Below are 18,749 nucleotides of genomic sequence, written 5' to 3' on the forward strand. Positions count from 1 at the left end.
TTGTCCTGTTGAAAGGTCCAACGTCTTCCAAGCCTCAGGTTTGTGACGGACTGCATCACATTGTCATCCAATATCTTCTGGTACTGAAGAGAATTCATGGTACCTTGCACACGCTGAAGCTTCCCAGTACCTGCAGAAGCAAAACAGCCCCAAAGCATGATTGACCCCCCGCCATGCTTCACAGTAGGCAAGGTGTTCTTTTCTTGTTCTTCCTCCTCCAAACATAGCGTTGATCCATGGGCCCAAACAGTTCTAATTTTGTTTCATCAGTCCACAGAACACTATCCCAAAACTTCTGTGGTTTGTCCACATGACTTTTGGCATACTGCAGTCGACTCTTCTTATTCTTTGGGGACAGCAAGGGGGTGCGCCTGGGAGTTCTGGCATGGAGGCCTTCATTACGCAGGGTGCGCCGTATTGTCTGAGCAGAAACTTCAGTACCCACATCTGACAAATCTTTTCTCAGTTCCTCAGCAGTCACACGGGGACTTTTCTCCACTCTACGCTTCAGGTAGCGCACAGCAGTCGAAGTCAGCATCTTCTTTCTGCCACGACCAGGTAGCGTTTCAACAGTGCCCTTTGCCTTGAATTTGCGAATGATGCTTCCTATGGTGTCTCTTGGTATGTTTAACATCTTTGCAATCTTCTTATAGCCATTGCCCTTCCTGTGAAGAGTAATCACCTGTTCTCTTGTCTTCCTGGACCATTCTCTTGACCTCACCATGTTTGTAACCACACCAGTAAATGTCTAGAAGGAGCTGAGTATCACAGTCATTTTAAAGCTGCCTAATTGGTGCTTATTAGGCTTTATTGCTGCTCCCTGATATCCACAGGTGTTTTCAATACCTGATTGAAAACACTTCATTGAACCTCTGTTCTTCAGAGTGGTAGTCTTTAAGGGGTTGAATAATTATGTCAATGAAGAATTCACAAAAGAAACATTTACTACTGTATTACAAAACTAATTGATGTCATTTTAGTTGCATATGGTTCTTTAAGAAGTCCTTGTAGGATTTCATTCTGAATACAATTACAAATGTACACTAAATTCCCTAAAACCATTTACAGCATTGGGGGTTGAATAATTTTGAACACAACTGTAAGGCCCATGAAATGTCATCTGGGTGTGCATTCACCTAGTGTGTTATACTCAGTTATTGCTAATAGTGGGTGCATCATAGAACAAATGCAAGCTTACACATGGAGTGTTTCTTGGTTTGTTAGTATGTTTGCATTTTAATTACTTTTACTTATTCTAATACTGTTTGATTATTTGAAGGAGATTTTATTTGTAATTTTCTTTTCTTTTACTTTACATACGTATATTACATACATTTATCTGTATTACATTGCTTTTAATAAAAAGAAGGCCTCCCATAAAAAATACAAGAAGGTCTGTCTGACTCCTTCATCTAAAGATTCAAACAATAGATTAGGTAAAAGAACTTCAAGAGGATCCTTTGTTAGAAGACCGAAGGACTTCGAAGGACACCTGTGTACAAGGAAAGACCAACTCTGATAGTTGATCTTGTGTTTTCTAAAAACTAACCCGTGCAAACTAGGACACATCTCTTAGTGGGATTGTGGAAGGGTTTTCTACGCAATCCCAAAACAAGTGTCACTAAGGGACACGAATAAGTCAGTATTAATTACTTCAACTAATATGATGTGATTGTGTATGATGAGGGAACACAAAGTCACGTGATATTTCATGCTCTTTGTTGTTCACATGATGGATTAATCTAACAGATCTGTCTCTGAGCAACACCCACCCACACAAATATACTTTTTGCTCCTTCTTTATCTGTATAAAGATTGTTAGAAGTGTCCACTGTGTTAATGAATGCAAGATTTACTTCTGGAAGAAAGGCCATTGAAAAAGTAGGTGGTCACGGTTCACCTCGAATAAGGTGTGGATAAATCATAAACCCAAATTCATTTACATATATATGATGTATAAGGTGTATGATGTACTAGATGTATAACAAGCTCACCAAATTTACAAATAAACAGTTACTGAATGCTAGGCGCTGATTGGCTGTATTTATTACGTCATTTCCACCCGCCCACTGTTTGAGGAAGCAGCCTCGGCCACGCTGCTGCTGTTTATCGCTTACTGTTGATATCACAGTTTAAAACGGTTTATAGCGGCAGAAAGCTACACAACCCTCAATGAATCAGTCTTAAGGTTTCTTTGTGACTGAACGCAGAGCGCTAAAGCGATTTCTCACTGGGAGCCGGAAGGTAAACTTTGTGACTGAAAGTGAAACAGTAAGCCAAACAGGCTAATGGGCTAGCATCTTATTTATTATTAATAATCATTATAATAATGATGAAGCAGTTTGTTTTTACATGCTGCCGTTTTAGCTCTTTTAACCACCCGTTTTAGGTTCAGACAAAGTCTTTAACGTTAATTCTGAGATGTAGTTTCATCTCTCAGAGGCGTCTTTGTTATGAGGGGCCTTTTGTGTGTGCGTGCGTGTGCGTGTGTGTGTGAGTGAGTGAGTGTTTATCATCACCAAATGTACACAACGGTCAGGTGTGTGTGCCTTCAGTTTCACACACGCGTTACTGACACGTTTAAAGCACAAAATACACGAATGTTATATATATATATATATATATATATTGTATGTATGTGTGTGTGTGTATATATATATATATATATATATATATATATATATATATATATATATATATATATATATATATATATATTTGTGTGTGTGTGTATGAAAGTGAAAGACTCGAGGCCCGAGACTCGAACCCACAACCTTAGGGTTAGGAGTCAGTTAGGAGGAGTGTGTTAGGAGTATATACACACACTCTCTCTCTCATATTATTGTGTGTGTGTATATATATATATATATATATATATATATATATATATATATGGCTCTCACTGTGCGTTTGTTTATCATTAAAACGTGTTTATTTGTTTCTTCCCACTCACCTTATAGCGTGTTAATGACACTTGTTTGATAATGAGGATCGTAAGTACGTTGCAGGTTGTTTTTGTTTAGTAATTGCGTCAAAAAACAGGTTTGTTATACTCGAGGATGTTGTTTTTAATTTGATTGTTTACACTTGATAAGCTTGATAATAGGCGCATGCGTGCGCTCGTTCAGAAATGCACATGCATGTGTCTGGGTTGTATTATTGTTACTGTGCTATTTGTACTTCTCAGCATAGTTATAGACAGGCAGTGTTTATAGCCCGTGACCTGGTGAGCCGTTATCGATGTAATTCATTGAAAGAGACTACAAACGCTCTTCTGTAAGTCAGGACGTCTGCCAAATGTCATATATGTAAATATGCTCATGCTGCTGAAAGAATTAATACTTGTGTGCTGAAATTTTGTACCCCATAGAAGCTAAACCTGAACACCTTGATATGACTCTTAAGAATATTTTAAAATTGCTTGCTTTAACACATTTAGGCAAGCATTAATATGGTCATATCTTCTTCCAATATGTTCTAACTGCCATTTGGACCATTTGTCTTGTAGGTTCCTTCGCCACATCAGCCATGAGTGAGCTGGAGATGACCCTCCCTATGAGCCAGGGGGAGGCCTTTGAGCAGTTCTGGAATGATGTGGGCTCTAACATGTGAGTTTACACACAATATGGATTGGATGAGGTGTGGGGCTTGCATTTGGTATTCTGTGTGAATCGGTGACCCAAATGAAGTCTGAAGCAATAAAAAAATGTTTAATGAAGAAAATTTAAAACAGCTTTAGTTTCTGATGACTGGAGCCCCTGCCACTCCTGACTCTCTTTCTCGCACACATCCATGTCACTTTCTTCTGTTGTTTGTTTTTTTTATTTTATTTGATCTTTTTCCTTGTCACTTATAGGAACACACACAATGTCCCACAGGTGTACATTCCTCTGAAACACTCATTCTCCCCAACTCTTCTCTTCATTCACAAACCAGCACTTGACCACACCACGGCTGCCACACTGTCTGTAGATGCTGTAACCAGCAGGTCTTTTGGCTACAATATTGCAATTTTCTTGCTTTCCTTGAAAATTTTTTATTATTAAAAGACTTCTCTTTTGAGCTCATGTATCTGAACGTGTCTGGACGATACAGTTATGCAGATGACAACTTCAGCTAATTCAACAAAAAGATTTGCTCTGTGTTTCTTGCTCAGAATCGTATTGTTTAGAAGGTGCTGATTTAAGTTTCTTACTTTTTATATGTATTGTATTTTAACTGCTGTTAGAAAATTAATCGTCACCTTTTAAACAATACGATTCTGTAACTGGGCCAGTTGTCAGACTAGAATTACAGTAGCCTGTTTTGCAAAAAGTACCATGTAACTACTTGTTGACTTATTCACGTGTTCATGAACAGGGGATTGAATGATCTGCTTGCAGATCTGCCAAGAGCAGACAGTGATGCCTGGCTCACAGCTGTGAGTGTTTTCTTGTCTCTCATTTTCTATTTTTCAATGTTATGTCACTAACTAGCACATACAATTGTTACCGATTACATTTTTACAATATCTGCATATTCTCTTTTAATTTAAAGCATTTCTTGATGTTAACATACTTTTAACTTGATAGGCCTTGCCCAATGGCACCTTTAGTGAGACCTTTGATCACCCGGAGCTCACAGAAGACACAGAGACTGCTGACGTAGCTGCTCCTATCATGGACAGTCTTCCTCCTCCAGCTGCAGTTGTACCTTCCACCAGTGACTATCCAGGAGAATATGGCTTCCAGCTCCGCTTCAACCAGTCCAGCACAACTAAGTCTGTTACCTCAACGGTTAGTTGTGGAGGGTAGCATGGCTATATTTAGATTTATGACCAAAAATGACAAAATAAAATGATGCTCAAAACCACAAGCAATTCATTTGACAATTTTTAATGTCATATTCTTGTAAGTGAGATTTTACCAGAGCTGCATGCTAATGTATTTTTTCTTTTCTAGTATTCCACAACTTTGAATAAACTGTACTGCCAGCTGGCAAAGACTTGCCCAGTTGATGTCCTGGTGGAGAAAGTTCCCCCTCAGGGAGCAGTGCTCAGGGCCACACCCATTTATAAGAAACCTGAGCACGTCTCAGAGGTGGTGCTCCGCTGCCCTCATCACCAAAATATCGCTGAGAATAATGAAGGTAATTTCTTTTTACTTTGTAAGCAGCATTTCTTTAGAAGAACCTTAAGGTCATCTAGGCATGTGCCTGTATTTGGTTTAGTACTTGCTACATACTACGCGTCATTGCATATTTAAAGCCTGGAGTTAATGCATTTCAGCTCTCCAAGAAATGTTGACACCTTGTCACATGCAATTATTGTTTTATCTTAGTGCTGAGTTTGATATGTTAACTTGATGTATTGGTGCAGTTTAGACATGTATCTAAATAGATTCATGGATTAGAAAACAGCCGCTTCCAGTGTCCCAATTTGCAACTATGCAAAATATCCTTCCTGTATGGTTTATTGTGTACTGTCCTAACTTTGAACTGATGCACATATAAACTGCTATGCTCAGTGGTATTTTATATTATAGATAGATGCTGTTACATATAAGAATATATATATATAACACATGCTCTTGTGTTTGCAGCAGAGGTCTTAGGTTTTTCCCTTTCTTCCCACAGGTGTGGCTCATCGCAGCCACCTTATTCGTATGGAGGGGATTCAGACAGCTCAGTATCTAGAGGACACAAACACCAAGAGGCAGAGTGTTACCATTCCCTATGAGGCTCCTCAGGTTATTTGTTGAGAAAATATATATATTTATATGTCGTAAGAGTAGTTTACTTCATTATTATATAAGGATGTAAATTTTATTCTAGTTATGTCCATCACTTTTAAGTCATTTTCTCAAGTTCCTGATTGGATTTGTGTTCTGGTCAGGAAGTGTGTAATTAGAACATGATCATTTTGGATACATTGATGTCATATATTAATGAAGTAAGATTTGTTTAATGGCACGTAGATAATACAGTTGCTCTCAGTACCCTCACTTCTTTGCTCCTCTTCCTCTCTCTGCCTGCAGCTGGGCTCAGAGGGAACCACCGTCTTGCTGAACTTCATGTGCAACAGCAGCTGTATGGGAGGCATGAACCGCAGACCCATTCTTAACATAATGACTCTTGAAACACACGAGTGAGTTCTGCTTTGCTCCTTTGCTTCTATTTCCTCCACTCATCCTCTGCCTGTAAATTAACCATAAATGTCTGTTCACTATTCCTCATCAGTGGACAGGTTTTAGGTCGACGTTCTTTCGAGGTTCGAGTGTGCGCCTGCCCTGGACGTGACCGCAAGTCTGAAGAGCAAAATTTGAACAAAAAAACTTTGAAGACAGGAATTAAGAGAAGTAAGAAAAGATTGGAAGTTGATAGGGAGAACAGAACTTATGAATAGGTCTTAGATTAACCTCCGATCATAAACTCTGCTTGTGAGATATTGAGATTTGAATAATATAGTGATAAATGATTTAATTGTACACATTATCTTGTCTTGTTCATACCAAGCCTGAATACCATACGATTGTTCAGCAAAAATTAATAAGGGGTAGATTTTTCTCCTGTCTCTAGGGTTTAAAAAAACCAAAAAAAAAACTAATAGAATTCTGAGCTACTAATTTGTTTACCCTTGATATTTTAATTTTTTTTTTAATTGCTTCTTTCCTCCTTTCTTTGTAGAGTCTCCATGTAAGGAATCTCTGCTCCCTCCTAATGCAGAATCCAGAAAGAAGTTAAAGAATGAGTCCAGCTCTGAGCAGGAAATCTTCAATTTGCAGGTGAGTGGAGAAATATGCTTTAACATAGACTCTACTTTATAATCTTGTTTTCTGCCAATTACAGTTTGTCTCCTGTTTGATCGTAGATTCGTGGGAGAGAACGGTTCAATATGCTAAAAACAATTAATGACGGTTTGGAATTAATGGATGCAATGGCTGCCGAAGACGTGGACAAATACAGACGGAAAAGGTAAAAGAATTCTATATCCAGTAAGACATGAGGTATGTCTGTGTTTCAGCATCAGATCTGAGCCCTAGCATTTCTTTTCTTTCAGTACCACGAAGAACATGAAAAAGAGTGGAAAGGACCATCAGCAGCCAAGCCGTGGGAAAAGGCTGCTTCAGAAAGATGAGAAGACCGACACTGACTGAAAATGAGCTCCTTTTTCTTATTGTTCTGTATTGTATGAGCGTTTATTTGTGTTTTCTGTTCAGCTTGTTCACTGCCTTATTCAAACTTAAACACGGTTGACAAATGAAAGGAGTAAGAATACTTCCCGAAAAGCCTGAATGTGGGTTGGTATAGATTGGAGCAATTGAACATCTTTGCCCAAAATAAATTATGCTATTGATTTGCTTTGAGATTTCACTCTAAAAAAGACAGGTGGACTTTAATGCTATCAAAATAAGCTTCGCCCCAGAACAGCTTTAGTGTTTCCCTTTAATTTGTCACCCTGTGCCTATGTGCAGAAAGCATTTTTTAATACATTTTGATAAAAGTCTTTTGCAATAAGTAAAATAGATTAAAATTGCTCGAATGGAGAAGCTTTTATCACTGAGGCTTTGCTATACAAAGCCTCCTATTTGTTATCATGTGCTAGGTTTTTGACACCAGCTCTCAGGTCAGTTTTTGAAAATACAGATGTTGAGTATTTTTCCATGTATTTCTATTTTCTCTACTTTAATCATTCCAAATATATTTTTACACGATAGACTTTTTCTTTCTTTCTTTCTTTCTTTCTTTTTGTATTCTGATGTTTACAAAGTAGAGGTTTTTTTTTTTGCTGTAGATTCTTGTTTAGTGATAAACATAGCTTGGCCTGACAAACTCATTGCTATGTTCACATATACAAACCTTAACAGCAGTTCATGTTTCACTGCGCTTTTATATTTTGCTAAATGAAAACTGCATATCAAGAAAACAAATAAAGAAATAAAAAAGTACACTGGCCGTTCTCATTTATCACAAGTAAAGTTGTTCTGCTATCACATGTCAGCTAAATGCAAATATACTGATAACTATTTCCCGGTGCTTTTATTGCTCTACGTACATTCAACATCGTCATTCAAGTGGCATCCTTTACCAGCTGAGGTTCATTCTGAACTTAAATTAAGGTGTGCGTGTGTGTTAGAGATTCATGTGTGCTACTGGTACATGATTGCTGATAATTTTTTGTTTCCCTACAGTATTTAGAACTTTTGAGTTGCAGTTTTGTTTTGTTTTGTTTTTGCTTGGAGGTGTGACCACCATCCATCAAGAGATCTCAGCATTTTCTGACACTTTGTAAGATGTTACTGCTGGGGTCTTTGCTTTTAGTTGGTAAGTTACAGATTTAAGTGTCTTCTATTTGTCTAATTGTCTATATAATATTTAGTAATTTCTGGCAAATAATTCATGAACAATTTAGCTACAGCACATTTTTACAAACAAAAACATTACTCATTTACTCTCATGTAAAGTTAAAATGAATGCATACATAATTTCTGAGAAGGGGAAAAAAGAATCAAACTTTTTTATTCAGTGTGCTATTACTATGAACATAGACCTTGATTCTAGGAAATTATTATATTATACTTCCTGGAATACCTTGTTATTTGCATGAGATAGCGTTAACTAGTTACTTTACTCATTATGTGTATGGTTAATCCTGTACCTTTGAGCAGCTAAATTCAAAAAGCAATATGCTATGAGTTAGGGTTATGTCTCTGGTGAACTTTTCTGTGGTGAAGTACAAGTTTAGCCAGTGAACTACAGCAGGAAATGGTACTATATTAAACATTTTGCATGTTTTTGTTGGTAACATGCACTTCTGTCACACCTTCTGTCACACCTTAACCCAGGTTTATGTATTATAGCAAGAAAAATTTAGTTTTTAGTACACACGTTTATATTTGAAATCTTAATAATTGTAGCTGATTTATTATATATATATATGTGTGTGTGTATGTATGTATCTTATTAGTTATTGGTTCTGTATCACAAAGTAAAGCGTATAATTTGAATGATTTAATGCAGCTGTGTCTCATTTTTATGTATATGTTTTATATATCTTTCTATTCAATGTGGATTCATAATCAGTATATGTATAGTACATAGTGCACAGTACTCCTGCAGACTAAATAGAAACTTATTAGGAAATAAAGACTTATGGACTGAGATTATGGGCGAAGTAACCCTAACTGCCTAACTCCATTGCATGAATGACCCTGACGTAAAAACAAAAAGGCACATACTAACATTTCCAAGAATTTTGTAGTGTAACAGGAGGGAAATATGAAACGGTTTCCTGTTGTTGACTTGAATATCACTGTACTATGAATAAGCCATGTATTAAATAAGATGTTCCCACAACATATTCGTGACCTTTAGTTACACAATTCCTGACCCTGATATGAGAGTTTTTAAAATATTAAATTATTGTTTTCTTTAGTTACTGTATACTATCAGCTTGTGATTTGCTGCTTTATGTAAGCTTCCTAAAGCAAAGGCTGCAGAGTGTGATTTTATATCTTATCTATGCCACCAAATTGCTTAATATAGAGTGCTAAAAATCCTTTATAATTTTTCACTTATGTCTTTTCAGCCGTCTCTGTTATATGCGTAGAGAAGGAGTATTTTTACAAACCCAATCCAGCCACATGGGATGATGCTAGGTCTCGCTGTCAGGCCTGTTACAAAGACTTAACTACCATCACCACACAAAATGCAGAAGCTATTGGTCTGAACCTTACCTCGGACTACTGGATCGGCCTGCGGCAAAACATGAGTGGTTTAAAATTCTGGTCACGATGGGCCAATGGTGAGCCTGTCCTCTACCAGAACTGGTATCCTGGTCATCCTGTGCTGAAGAAAAAACCTGAGCCACAGCCCACATGTCCACCACCACCAGCTATTAACAATACAAAGACAGAGGCAATGCAGTGCCCAGCTTTCACACAACTCTGTGCCTGTCTAAATTCATCTAGTAGCTATGATGACTCTGTTCAAATGTTCAGCACAACTAACAGTACATCGACTGAGAATATGTGGTGTCCAGCCCTGGCAAAGCTCTGTGACTGTCTAAATTCTCATGAGGAAAATGAAACTTCTCTTACAGAATCAACAACCCCAGCTCCTACAATGCTTCCATCTACGCTTGTATCTACACTTCCAAATACAAGCTCCCCAGCAAGTAACATCAGTAGTGACTTAGAGTCTGAATATATTGAGGATTCCTGTGTGGTCCTGCTCAGCTTTGGCATGTGGCGGGAAAAGCAGTGCAATCAACTCCTGCCCTACATCTGCTATGATGGTAAGGATACAGTATCTCAGAATCGATAGAATCTTGAATGTTATTGTTATCCAGTAGAATCCAGTATTCAGGTGATGTACTTAATGTAGGTTTGTAGCTGCAATATCTGAAATATGCAATGGCAAGTGACATTTTTTACAAAGCTGTCTTTAAAAGTTGCTGAGCTGAGTGTTACAGATACTACTGAAGATCATTCCTGTAACTGATGCCTCGTTGATCCTTGATCTGACTTTCATGTGACAGCCAAAAAGCAGTTGAAAGTATCCATATTTACAGGCATAGCTATTCTGCACTCTGTGGAATCTCAAACAAAGAAATAAGATTCAGATAGATCAAGGATATATGGCCACTTCTTATGCGGACATCTTTATTTTAGTTTGTGACGATTATTTTATTATATAATAACTCTATTCATGTAAACACAAACGATCTCTTCCCGAGGTAGCACTTTGAAAGCTCTAACCTTGTCTATGTCCTTTTCCTGCTATATTACCTTCCACCAAAGTTTTTAGTCTGCTGGTATTTTTAGGCTGTGACCTTATGAACCATTATTGAAGTATTCATAGATACCTGAGACTTCAAAGCACTTCTTTAAATCATTCTGTGTAAATGTAAACAAGTTCCTTGAATGACAGGCAATTGAAATATGACTTGCTTTAAAAACAGCTAAATGTGATGCCAGGCAATGAGCAGAATCTTCTCACTCACTCATTTTCTACCGCTTATCCCGAACTACCTCGGGTCACGGGGAGCCTGTGCCTATCTCAGGCGTCATCGGGCATCAAGGCAGGATACACCCTGGACGGAGTGCCAACCCATCGCAGGGCACACACACACTCTCATTCACTCAAGCACTCACACACTAGGGACAATTTTCCAGAGATGCCAATCAACCTACCATGCATGTCTTTGGACCGGGGGAGGAAACCGGAGTTCCCGGAGGAAACCCCCGAGGCACGGGGAGAACATGCAAACTCCACACACACAAGGCGGAGGCGGGAATCGAACCCCCAACCCTGGAGGTGTGAGGCGAACGTGCTAACCACTAAGCCACCGTGCCCCCTCCATCCTGAACATTTGATTGCTAATTAAAAATCCTGATCTTAGGTTGTGCTAGATTCAGTGCCATCATGATAAGTTGTTAGAAGTTGATTCAGGGTCCAGGACATTGTTGTTGAACAATTGATGTTTATCGTGCACTTTTTTAACCATGAAAAGCATAACTCTAGAAACGTTTTCCAGCTCACAATCAAAAGAGAAATTAGCTTATGTGCAGAGCAGAAGGGAGGGAGGTTTGACTTTGAAGGTCTGACTTTCTGTACCAGTGATGTATCATACCAAAGCACAAGAAATAAACATAGATATAACTGGTCATGCATAACATGAAATATAATACATAGATGAATTCAACCTTTACCAAATGATCAAAGAATCAAAAGCAAACCATTTGAAACAAATAATTAAAAGGTAAATATTTACTATGCAGACCACAGGCACACGGAGGAAAAGGACTGAGAAAGGCCACTCTATTCTATGATAAAATTAATATTTAATTGAAAATTTACTGTGTGTACATTTTAAGACTTCTTTACCATCTAAGGGTAACTTTTGGTGGCAATACCTGCGGTGTGATATTATTCATCTAAACACAATTTGACTGAATAGATTATGTGATTAGATGGTATGGTATGTAAACACAGTGTTCCTCATAAGAACACTGAGCTTTGATTGTTGAACAATTTTAGCTACACTGCCTTGTACAGATGTCTCTAAAACATCTGCATAACTGGTACATATTTAAATCAATGACTGGAAATGTATGCTAGGGCATACAAGGAAATTGAACAGAACACAAAAGCTTTGCTGTATGATTTTGATGCGCATGGATATGTGTCTGTGTGAGTGAAAGATTGTATTGTAATCTCCTTCCTGATGATCCTGCTATCAGAAGAGCAGTCATTCATCTGTGTTGATGGTTGAACTCTTTTGGTTACTGGTGAGTTTGTGCACCAATGTAGGGAACGTTTATATCTTCACACCATTACACTCTCATGCCACTTCAGATAGTGTCTTGACATTATTCTATATTTCCAGGTAAACATATAAAAATTCACATTTTTTTTTGCTAGAAATTTGATAATAATTACTGTTATAGAAACAGTAGGTAGGAACAGTAACTAGGTGTATGGTGTAGATTAGTGTTTATTTTCTTTCCATAGCTAATAATCCATAACAATCTAAAACAATTTTAAAAAGCGTTTTTAAGTGTTCATTGGTTTAGTAGTTCTATTTCTTAATACATTTCTTAAAAAAAATGATAATTCTTGCATTTTATTTATACTATATTGCTTTTGATATGAAAATTCTGATATAGCAAATATCAACTGATCATTCAGTTTACCCCACTGAAAAACTTTTTTTTTTATTTATTTATGTTTTTTACCTCAAACAAGCCTTCATTCTTCATGCTATACCCATTTTCTGCAGAAATATTCTATGGTGATGTGCAAATTTCCAGCGTGACACAAAGCGGAGCTTTTCTGAGTTGGAGTGAGGCAGGTGTAAATATTTCTCAGTACATAGTAGTGATCAATGGGAATCAAACAGCAAATGTTACAAATGGGACAAGCTACCAGATTACAGGCCTGGATCCTGGATATCTCTACAGAGTGCAGGTAATCCCTGAGAAGTGTGGCCGAAACCTCAATGCTCAGAATATCTCCTTCTACACATGTGAGTATAAACTGTAAACATCCAGCAATCCCTGTTAGGTAGCTAGGGACGTTAAAGTATTAGCAACAAAAGTGGGTTTAAAATCCATCTGTAAAAAACGAAACGAAGGAATTAGCCTGCTTTTAGTCGTCGTAGTAGTTTTTTTTATAGACTTTACTGCAGCAGTGCAGAGATTATCATAGTGTTTTATGATACATTGCCTGGATGAAAAGGATGCAACAGGTATCTTAAGCTGTCTGTCTTAAATATGAAATGTTTTGCATGTTATTATTTCTTTATTTTTAGATTTTTATGGTGTTGTTTATTTCCTGTATGTTACTTTTTGTATTTAAATAACTGATATTGTTGTCTAATGTCCTCAGCACCGCTCGTTGCATTTCTGTTTTGTTTTCTCCTAGTGCCAGAAGAGATCAGAAATCTCTCCAAAGTGAGAGTGGGAACAAACAACATTGAACTTTATTGGAAAGAATCAAGAGGAACTAATGTTTCCTACTTAGTAAATATCCAGCCTGGAAATTCAAATAAACCTTGTTTTAATACAAATAATAATACTTGCAATATAACCGAGCTACAACCAGGACAAAAGTATAATTTCACAGTTAAAGCTGTGGTCAATGGAACCATCTTTGGGACACCAGATTACATTATTGCTTGCACCAGTGAGTAAAGCATTTACCTTTATTAAGCTTGATAATACCAAAAGCTCTGATATTCGTATTTAGTTAAATATAGGTTATTGTTTTTTTATTTATTAGCATGAAACTAAGAAAATAAACATATGCAAAGACATACTATTCAGACATGTTAGTTTGTAAATTGTTCAGAATTTGATCTAGAAATGCTGCTGATACGTAAATGCAATGCGTAGCATTTGCGTACCATGTTATTGTTATTAGAATAAGAAAGATGATATAAATGACAAATTGCCCATTTTTTTAAGAGAAAAAATCAGAAGTTATCAGTGTATTATCAGTTATCAGTTATCAGTGTCTTAAGTGCCTTAAGTCCAAAGTGTTTATTATAAGCCAATTTTTCTTAATATTTTTCTACTTTAGTAGCACATACAGTATTTTTTAATATAAAATGAAATTGCCACATTACCACCTTGTCTATATGTGAACCTTTTTTCACAGAACCTTCTAAAGTGATGAATCTTACTTCTACAAACAATGATAGTTTCACCATCACTGCAGTGTGGGATTCACCTGATAACAACAGCTTGCAATACATATATAACATTAGTCTGGACAATATGCATTACAATCCTGGTTCTTTCAAATACTTTACAATGCCCTCCCTTTCACCTGGTACTAAATACACATTAAACGTGTCAGCATTTGTACCAGACTGCTCCGAGGAAGGAGAAGCAGTATCTATCAGTGCCTACACCAGTGAGTCTTATTCCTTTTCTTAGCAGTCTTAAATGTTTTTAAGAGAGAACTATTATTCTATAACGGCTGGTATTAGATAGAAAATTTTCAATCTAATCTTTGCAATAGCTTGAGAATAATATTATTCAGGATGATGGATTTACTTATAATCACAAACTTTAACTTATTTATTTTGATGTATTGCAGTGCATTACTGTATATTACATTGTCTCACCAATAGCAGAATAAGAATGATGTATATTACATACACACTCAACCACTTAGACTTCTATCCATTTGTATAAGGTTGTGCTTAAGTTGTATCTAAGGGGATGACAGCAAATAATCTGCCTGGTTTTGTGGCTTAGCCCAGCTAGCCCATCTAGTTCATATTTCCTGGCCTCCCCACATTATAGCTGTCTGACACTGCAAACTGATTAACCTACTGAAATGTCAATAACCAATAATTATTCTAACTTTTTCCAAGGTGTCATTCCTATAAATGACATAGGAAATTGAATCGTGTGTCATATTCGCAAGAACATTCACAAGTGTGTGTTATGAATTCTGTGTCATTATTGTTTTTAGCACCGATGTCTGTGAACAACCTACTACTGACCAGTGATAATGACAGTATTAGTGCAACATGGAACAAACCCAATGGAAGCTTTGCTTGGTTCAATGTGACTCTCTCAAGCTCCATGACTGAGAACATCTCATATACAACTATCAGTACCAGTTACCTGAATTATACTTTCAGCTCTCTGAAAACAGCAGCATTGTACAATGTTAGTGTCATTACATATGTGGAGAAAGACCTGAATCCAAGCCAAGCAGCTATTTCATCAATTTATACCAGTAAGTGTTAATATCTTTCATACCATCAAATTTAACAGTCATTTCACTTTGTAATTTACTAAAATAATCCCTGACTGTGTATTGTTTAATGTATTATAAATTATGGACTACACAGTTGATCCTGAATGAGAAAACCCAGCGGTGTCACATGTTCCTTTTTTGTTTATAATCCATCCGATATTTCTTTTCTTTTCTGTTCATAGGACCCAGTTCACCTGGGAAAGCCACAGTGGAAAACATAAACTATACTGCTGTATCTTTAAGTTGGGAAATCCCAGCAAACTCAGAAGGGGTTAAAAACATAAATTACTCAGTGGTATATGTTTCTGATTTCTGGGATGAAAAAGGAAAACAGAACGTAATTGGAAATACCTCTGTCATCATTGGTGGATTAAGATCTGGCAGCAAGTACAAATATAACATCACAGTCCTGGCTGGAAATTTGGAGAGTCTTCCCTCTGAGACCAGTGGAATAACAAGTATGTATAATATGGATAGCTTTTTATTAAGGATGATATTAAATAATCTTTATCACGTTAATGGCTTAGGCATTATATTGTTACAAGTTTAGGCACATAATGTATGCTAATAATGGATGAAAGAGCATGATGGCTTAGTCGGAGTTGCATGTTTTTACCTGTGCTTCAGGGGTTTCCTTTGTGTATTCTGGTTTCCTCCCTTAGTCTAAGTCATGTGTTGTAGACTGATTGTCGCTGAAATCTCACATAAATAAAGCTGGGTAATTCAGAAAAAATTATTATTTGTACTACTACTAATACTACTACTAATACTACTACTACTACTACTACTACTACTACTACTACTAATAATAATAATAATAATAATAATAATAATTTTAATAAGTCATGTTACATTTAATTGTTTGCTCTAGGTTAACTGGATAACAGAATAAAAATATTCCATTCTTTTGCTTCATATTAGTCATATGCGCTGTCCAGTCAATAGTGAGAACATGATGTAAAATATGAACCTACCCTTTGCTGTGGGTTAATATAGATGTGTTTCTAAATTTGCTGTTATGCTTTTGGTTTTATATTTATGTTGCTGATTCTGTTGTGTTCGATTTCTTAATGCATTTTTCCCTTCAGGGACACCATATCTAGAGGCTTTTATATTAGTAAACACATTCATATAAGTGTTAGTGCATTCAGATGAATTGTAGTAAGGAAATATAAAGCAATAAATATCACCAGGTTTTTATTTATAGTAACCTCAGTGCATTTTTAAATGTAATACTTATAGTCAGTCACCACCTCCACAAGTAGTCACAGTCTTATTAACCAGTTTTCCCAGACCAGACTTCTGTAAAAATATGTCTAGTGAAAATTTAACGTTCTGTGTAATTGTAGTTTGCTCCTTATTTCTGCACATTTAATTTGTATTGCCAACTATAGGTAACTTTATTTAATTCATTCAATAGCCAATAATTATTGTTGCAGTTTTTAGAAATGCTGGGTATTAAGTGAACTTCTTATTAATAGGTCAACGGTCAAAAAAGAGATGTGTGTTAGTGTATTCAGTTTGATGTACTGTAGCTACTTGTTAATACACCACAAAGGTAAAATACAGAACATGGCGTATGACCACGGCAGGTCCCAAAAACAAAATTAAGAGTTAAATATAAGACACAGTGGTATTGCGATGAGTGCTTTATAAGTTTATTATATTATTGTTTGACTTATTTATAAATGGGTCTATCTGAGAACTCTGTATAAAAGTCACCTTTTTTTGTGCAGAGCCTGTCAAAAGAAGGCTAACTCTTGCACTGCTGTGTTCCTCTTCCACCGAACTTTATTGCATGGACAGCGTCAATATGGAAAAAGGTCTTAAAAAGGTGAGTGACAAATATATAAATTAACAATAAAGAATTTTGACTGAAAGGTTATCACATCCCAATATTTAAGTTAAAATATATGATGCAATGTCCATATGTTTTACCAAGCTTCATATAGTCAAACAATAGACATTGATGATTCTTATTAAATACTCGTATTTGGGCATTATGTACTTAAGTAGTTAAAAAAAAGGTAGAGCAGTGATTGAAAGATTTGAGTTAATGAACCAGACACCAAAAATGCTGGCTTAATTTTAGAAAGTATTGTTCACTGTACATTTTTCCTCCTTCTATGTAGATTCTAGATTTTATTGCCTTTTCTAAAATGAATAACTATGATCCTGAAAAAAAATGTTTGTAGACTACCACTTGTTGGGCTATTGCTGTCATTTTTGGACATCTCAATCAACAGAAATACAAAACATTTCCCCTTGAATTTAAAAAAAGTTTTGAGTGGGGGGTTACGAAATTCATATGGTCTATAATGGTGTACTGTCAGATGAACACGGTCCTAATTTTGTTCATTTGTTTGTATACATCTTGTTGCTTGTCTTTCTATGTATTGATCCTTTTCTTAAATATACAAGGACAGTCTAATTCTGTATCTTTTCTGTTTTGTTGTAGCTGAGCAATTTTATTCAAAATCAATTTGAGGACAACATTTCCTGGAACCTTACTTTGCATTAGAGAAATATCAAGAAATATCACAAATTATTTTCTGAATGTATGCAAGAGTGTCAGTTTAGCTTTTTTAATGTCAGTTACATGATTTCAGTGATTAAATATTGGTATAATCATTTATGTTCCTACATACCTATCTACTTTGATTTATCTACTCTTAATATAAACTTTAGATTTATTACAGGCTCTAAAGCTTCACGCCTCTAACAAGTACATACATACTAAGAATCAAAGTAATGTGGCTGGTGCTTTATAAACACATTAAGTAATGGAATGGGGTACTCTCAATAAAGTTTGATTAAATTAAAATAATTTTCTTGTCCAGTGCTCTTTAACTATTAGCTTAATAATGATATAATTAGAAGTACATATGAATATTTTAGCTCTTCTCACTCTTAATAACTGATCAGATCATCTGGCTCTTACAATAGCTTCACAGCCAAGTACTTACAGTGCTTATGCTCTTGTTAATGCGTAATATAATATAGATATAATGAATTCTTATTTACATGCTCACATATTGTTCACGGGATGTCACATGCATTTACTTCATATTCATGTTAACATTTTGAATAAAATGCACCTTCAAATCTTTTTCCTAGTCCTATTTAGTCTATATAAACTATATGAACAAAGATTTCTGGGCACCTGACCATCACAGTGATGTGATTATTAAACTTTCTGTTCAAGATTTAGTCCCCCAATGCTGTTATAATAAGCAACACTCATTTGGGCTTTCCACCAAGATTTTGGAGTGTGGCTTAACAAGTCAAGTCTTCATGGAGCTTGCTTTGTGCAGCGGTTTTATCCTACTGGAACATGTTCAGGCCTCTTCGTACCACTGTAGGGAAGAGGTAGTCCATTGTAATTCTGCATAAAAAAACCACAATCTGTTCAACTTCAGACTTTCTTTGGAGAAGAACCACATATGGATGTGATTGTCATATTCGAACATATTGTGCAATGCTCACCTTTAAAT

The 18,749-nt window shown here is 36.2% G+C and overlaps 2 protein-coding genes across 2 annotated transcripts; both read left to right on the forward strand.

Annotated features, from left to right (window-relative positions):
* The first annotated feature begins 2,069 nt into the window (after positions 1–2,069).
* Positions 2,070–7,927, forward strand: LOC132848547 (cellular tumor antigen p53-like). Its single transcript, XM_060874359.1, has 11 exons — positions 2,070–2,244; positions 3,509–3,608; positions 4,360–4,420; positions 4,572–4,775; positions 4,941–5,127; positions 5,614–5,726; positions 6,015–6,124; positions 6,217–6,335; positions 6,664–6,761; positions 6,848–6,951; positions 7,037–7,927. Exons 2-11 carry the CDS (start codon positions 3,529–3,531, stop codon positions 7,131–7,133), a joined length of 1,173 nt encoding a protein of 390 aa, XP_060730342.1. The 5' UTR covers positions 2,070–2,244; positions 3,509–3,528; the 3' UTR covers positions 7,134–7,927.
* A 154-nt stretch (positions 7,928–8,081) lies between these two features.
* Positions 8,082–18,082, forward strand: LOC132847949 (receptor-type tyrosine-protein phosphatase eta). Its single transcript, XM_060873452.1, has 10 exons — positions 8,082–8,096; positions 8,169–8,301; positions 9,566–10,273; positions 12,761–13,006; positions 13,405–13,665; positions 14,140–14,397; positions 14,965–15,234; positions 15,438–15,713; positions 16,992–17,089; positions 17,714–18,082. Exons 2-10 carry the CDS (start codon positions 8,271–8,273, stop codon positions 17,774–17,776), a joined length of 2,211 nt encoding a protein of 736 aa, XP_060729435.1. The 5' UTR covers positions 8,082–8,096; positions 8,169–8,270; the 3' UTR covers positions 17,777–18,082.
* The last annotated feature ends 667 nt before the right edge of the window (positions 18,083–18,749 follow it).

The sequence above is a fragment of the Tachysurus vachellii genome, chromosome 7 (genome assembly GCF_030014155.1).
Source record: "Tachysurus vachellii isolate PV-2020 chromosome 7, HZAU_Pvac_v1, whole genome shotgun sequence".
In the NCBI taxonomy this organism is placed as follows: domain Eukaryota; kingdom Metazoa; phylum Chordata; class Actinopteri; order Siluriformes; family Bagridae; genus Tachysurus; species Tachysurus vachellii.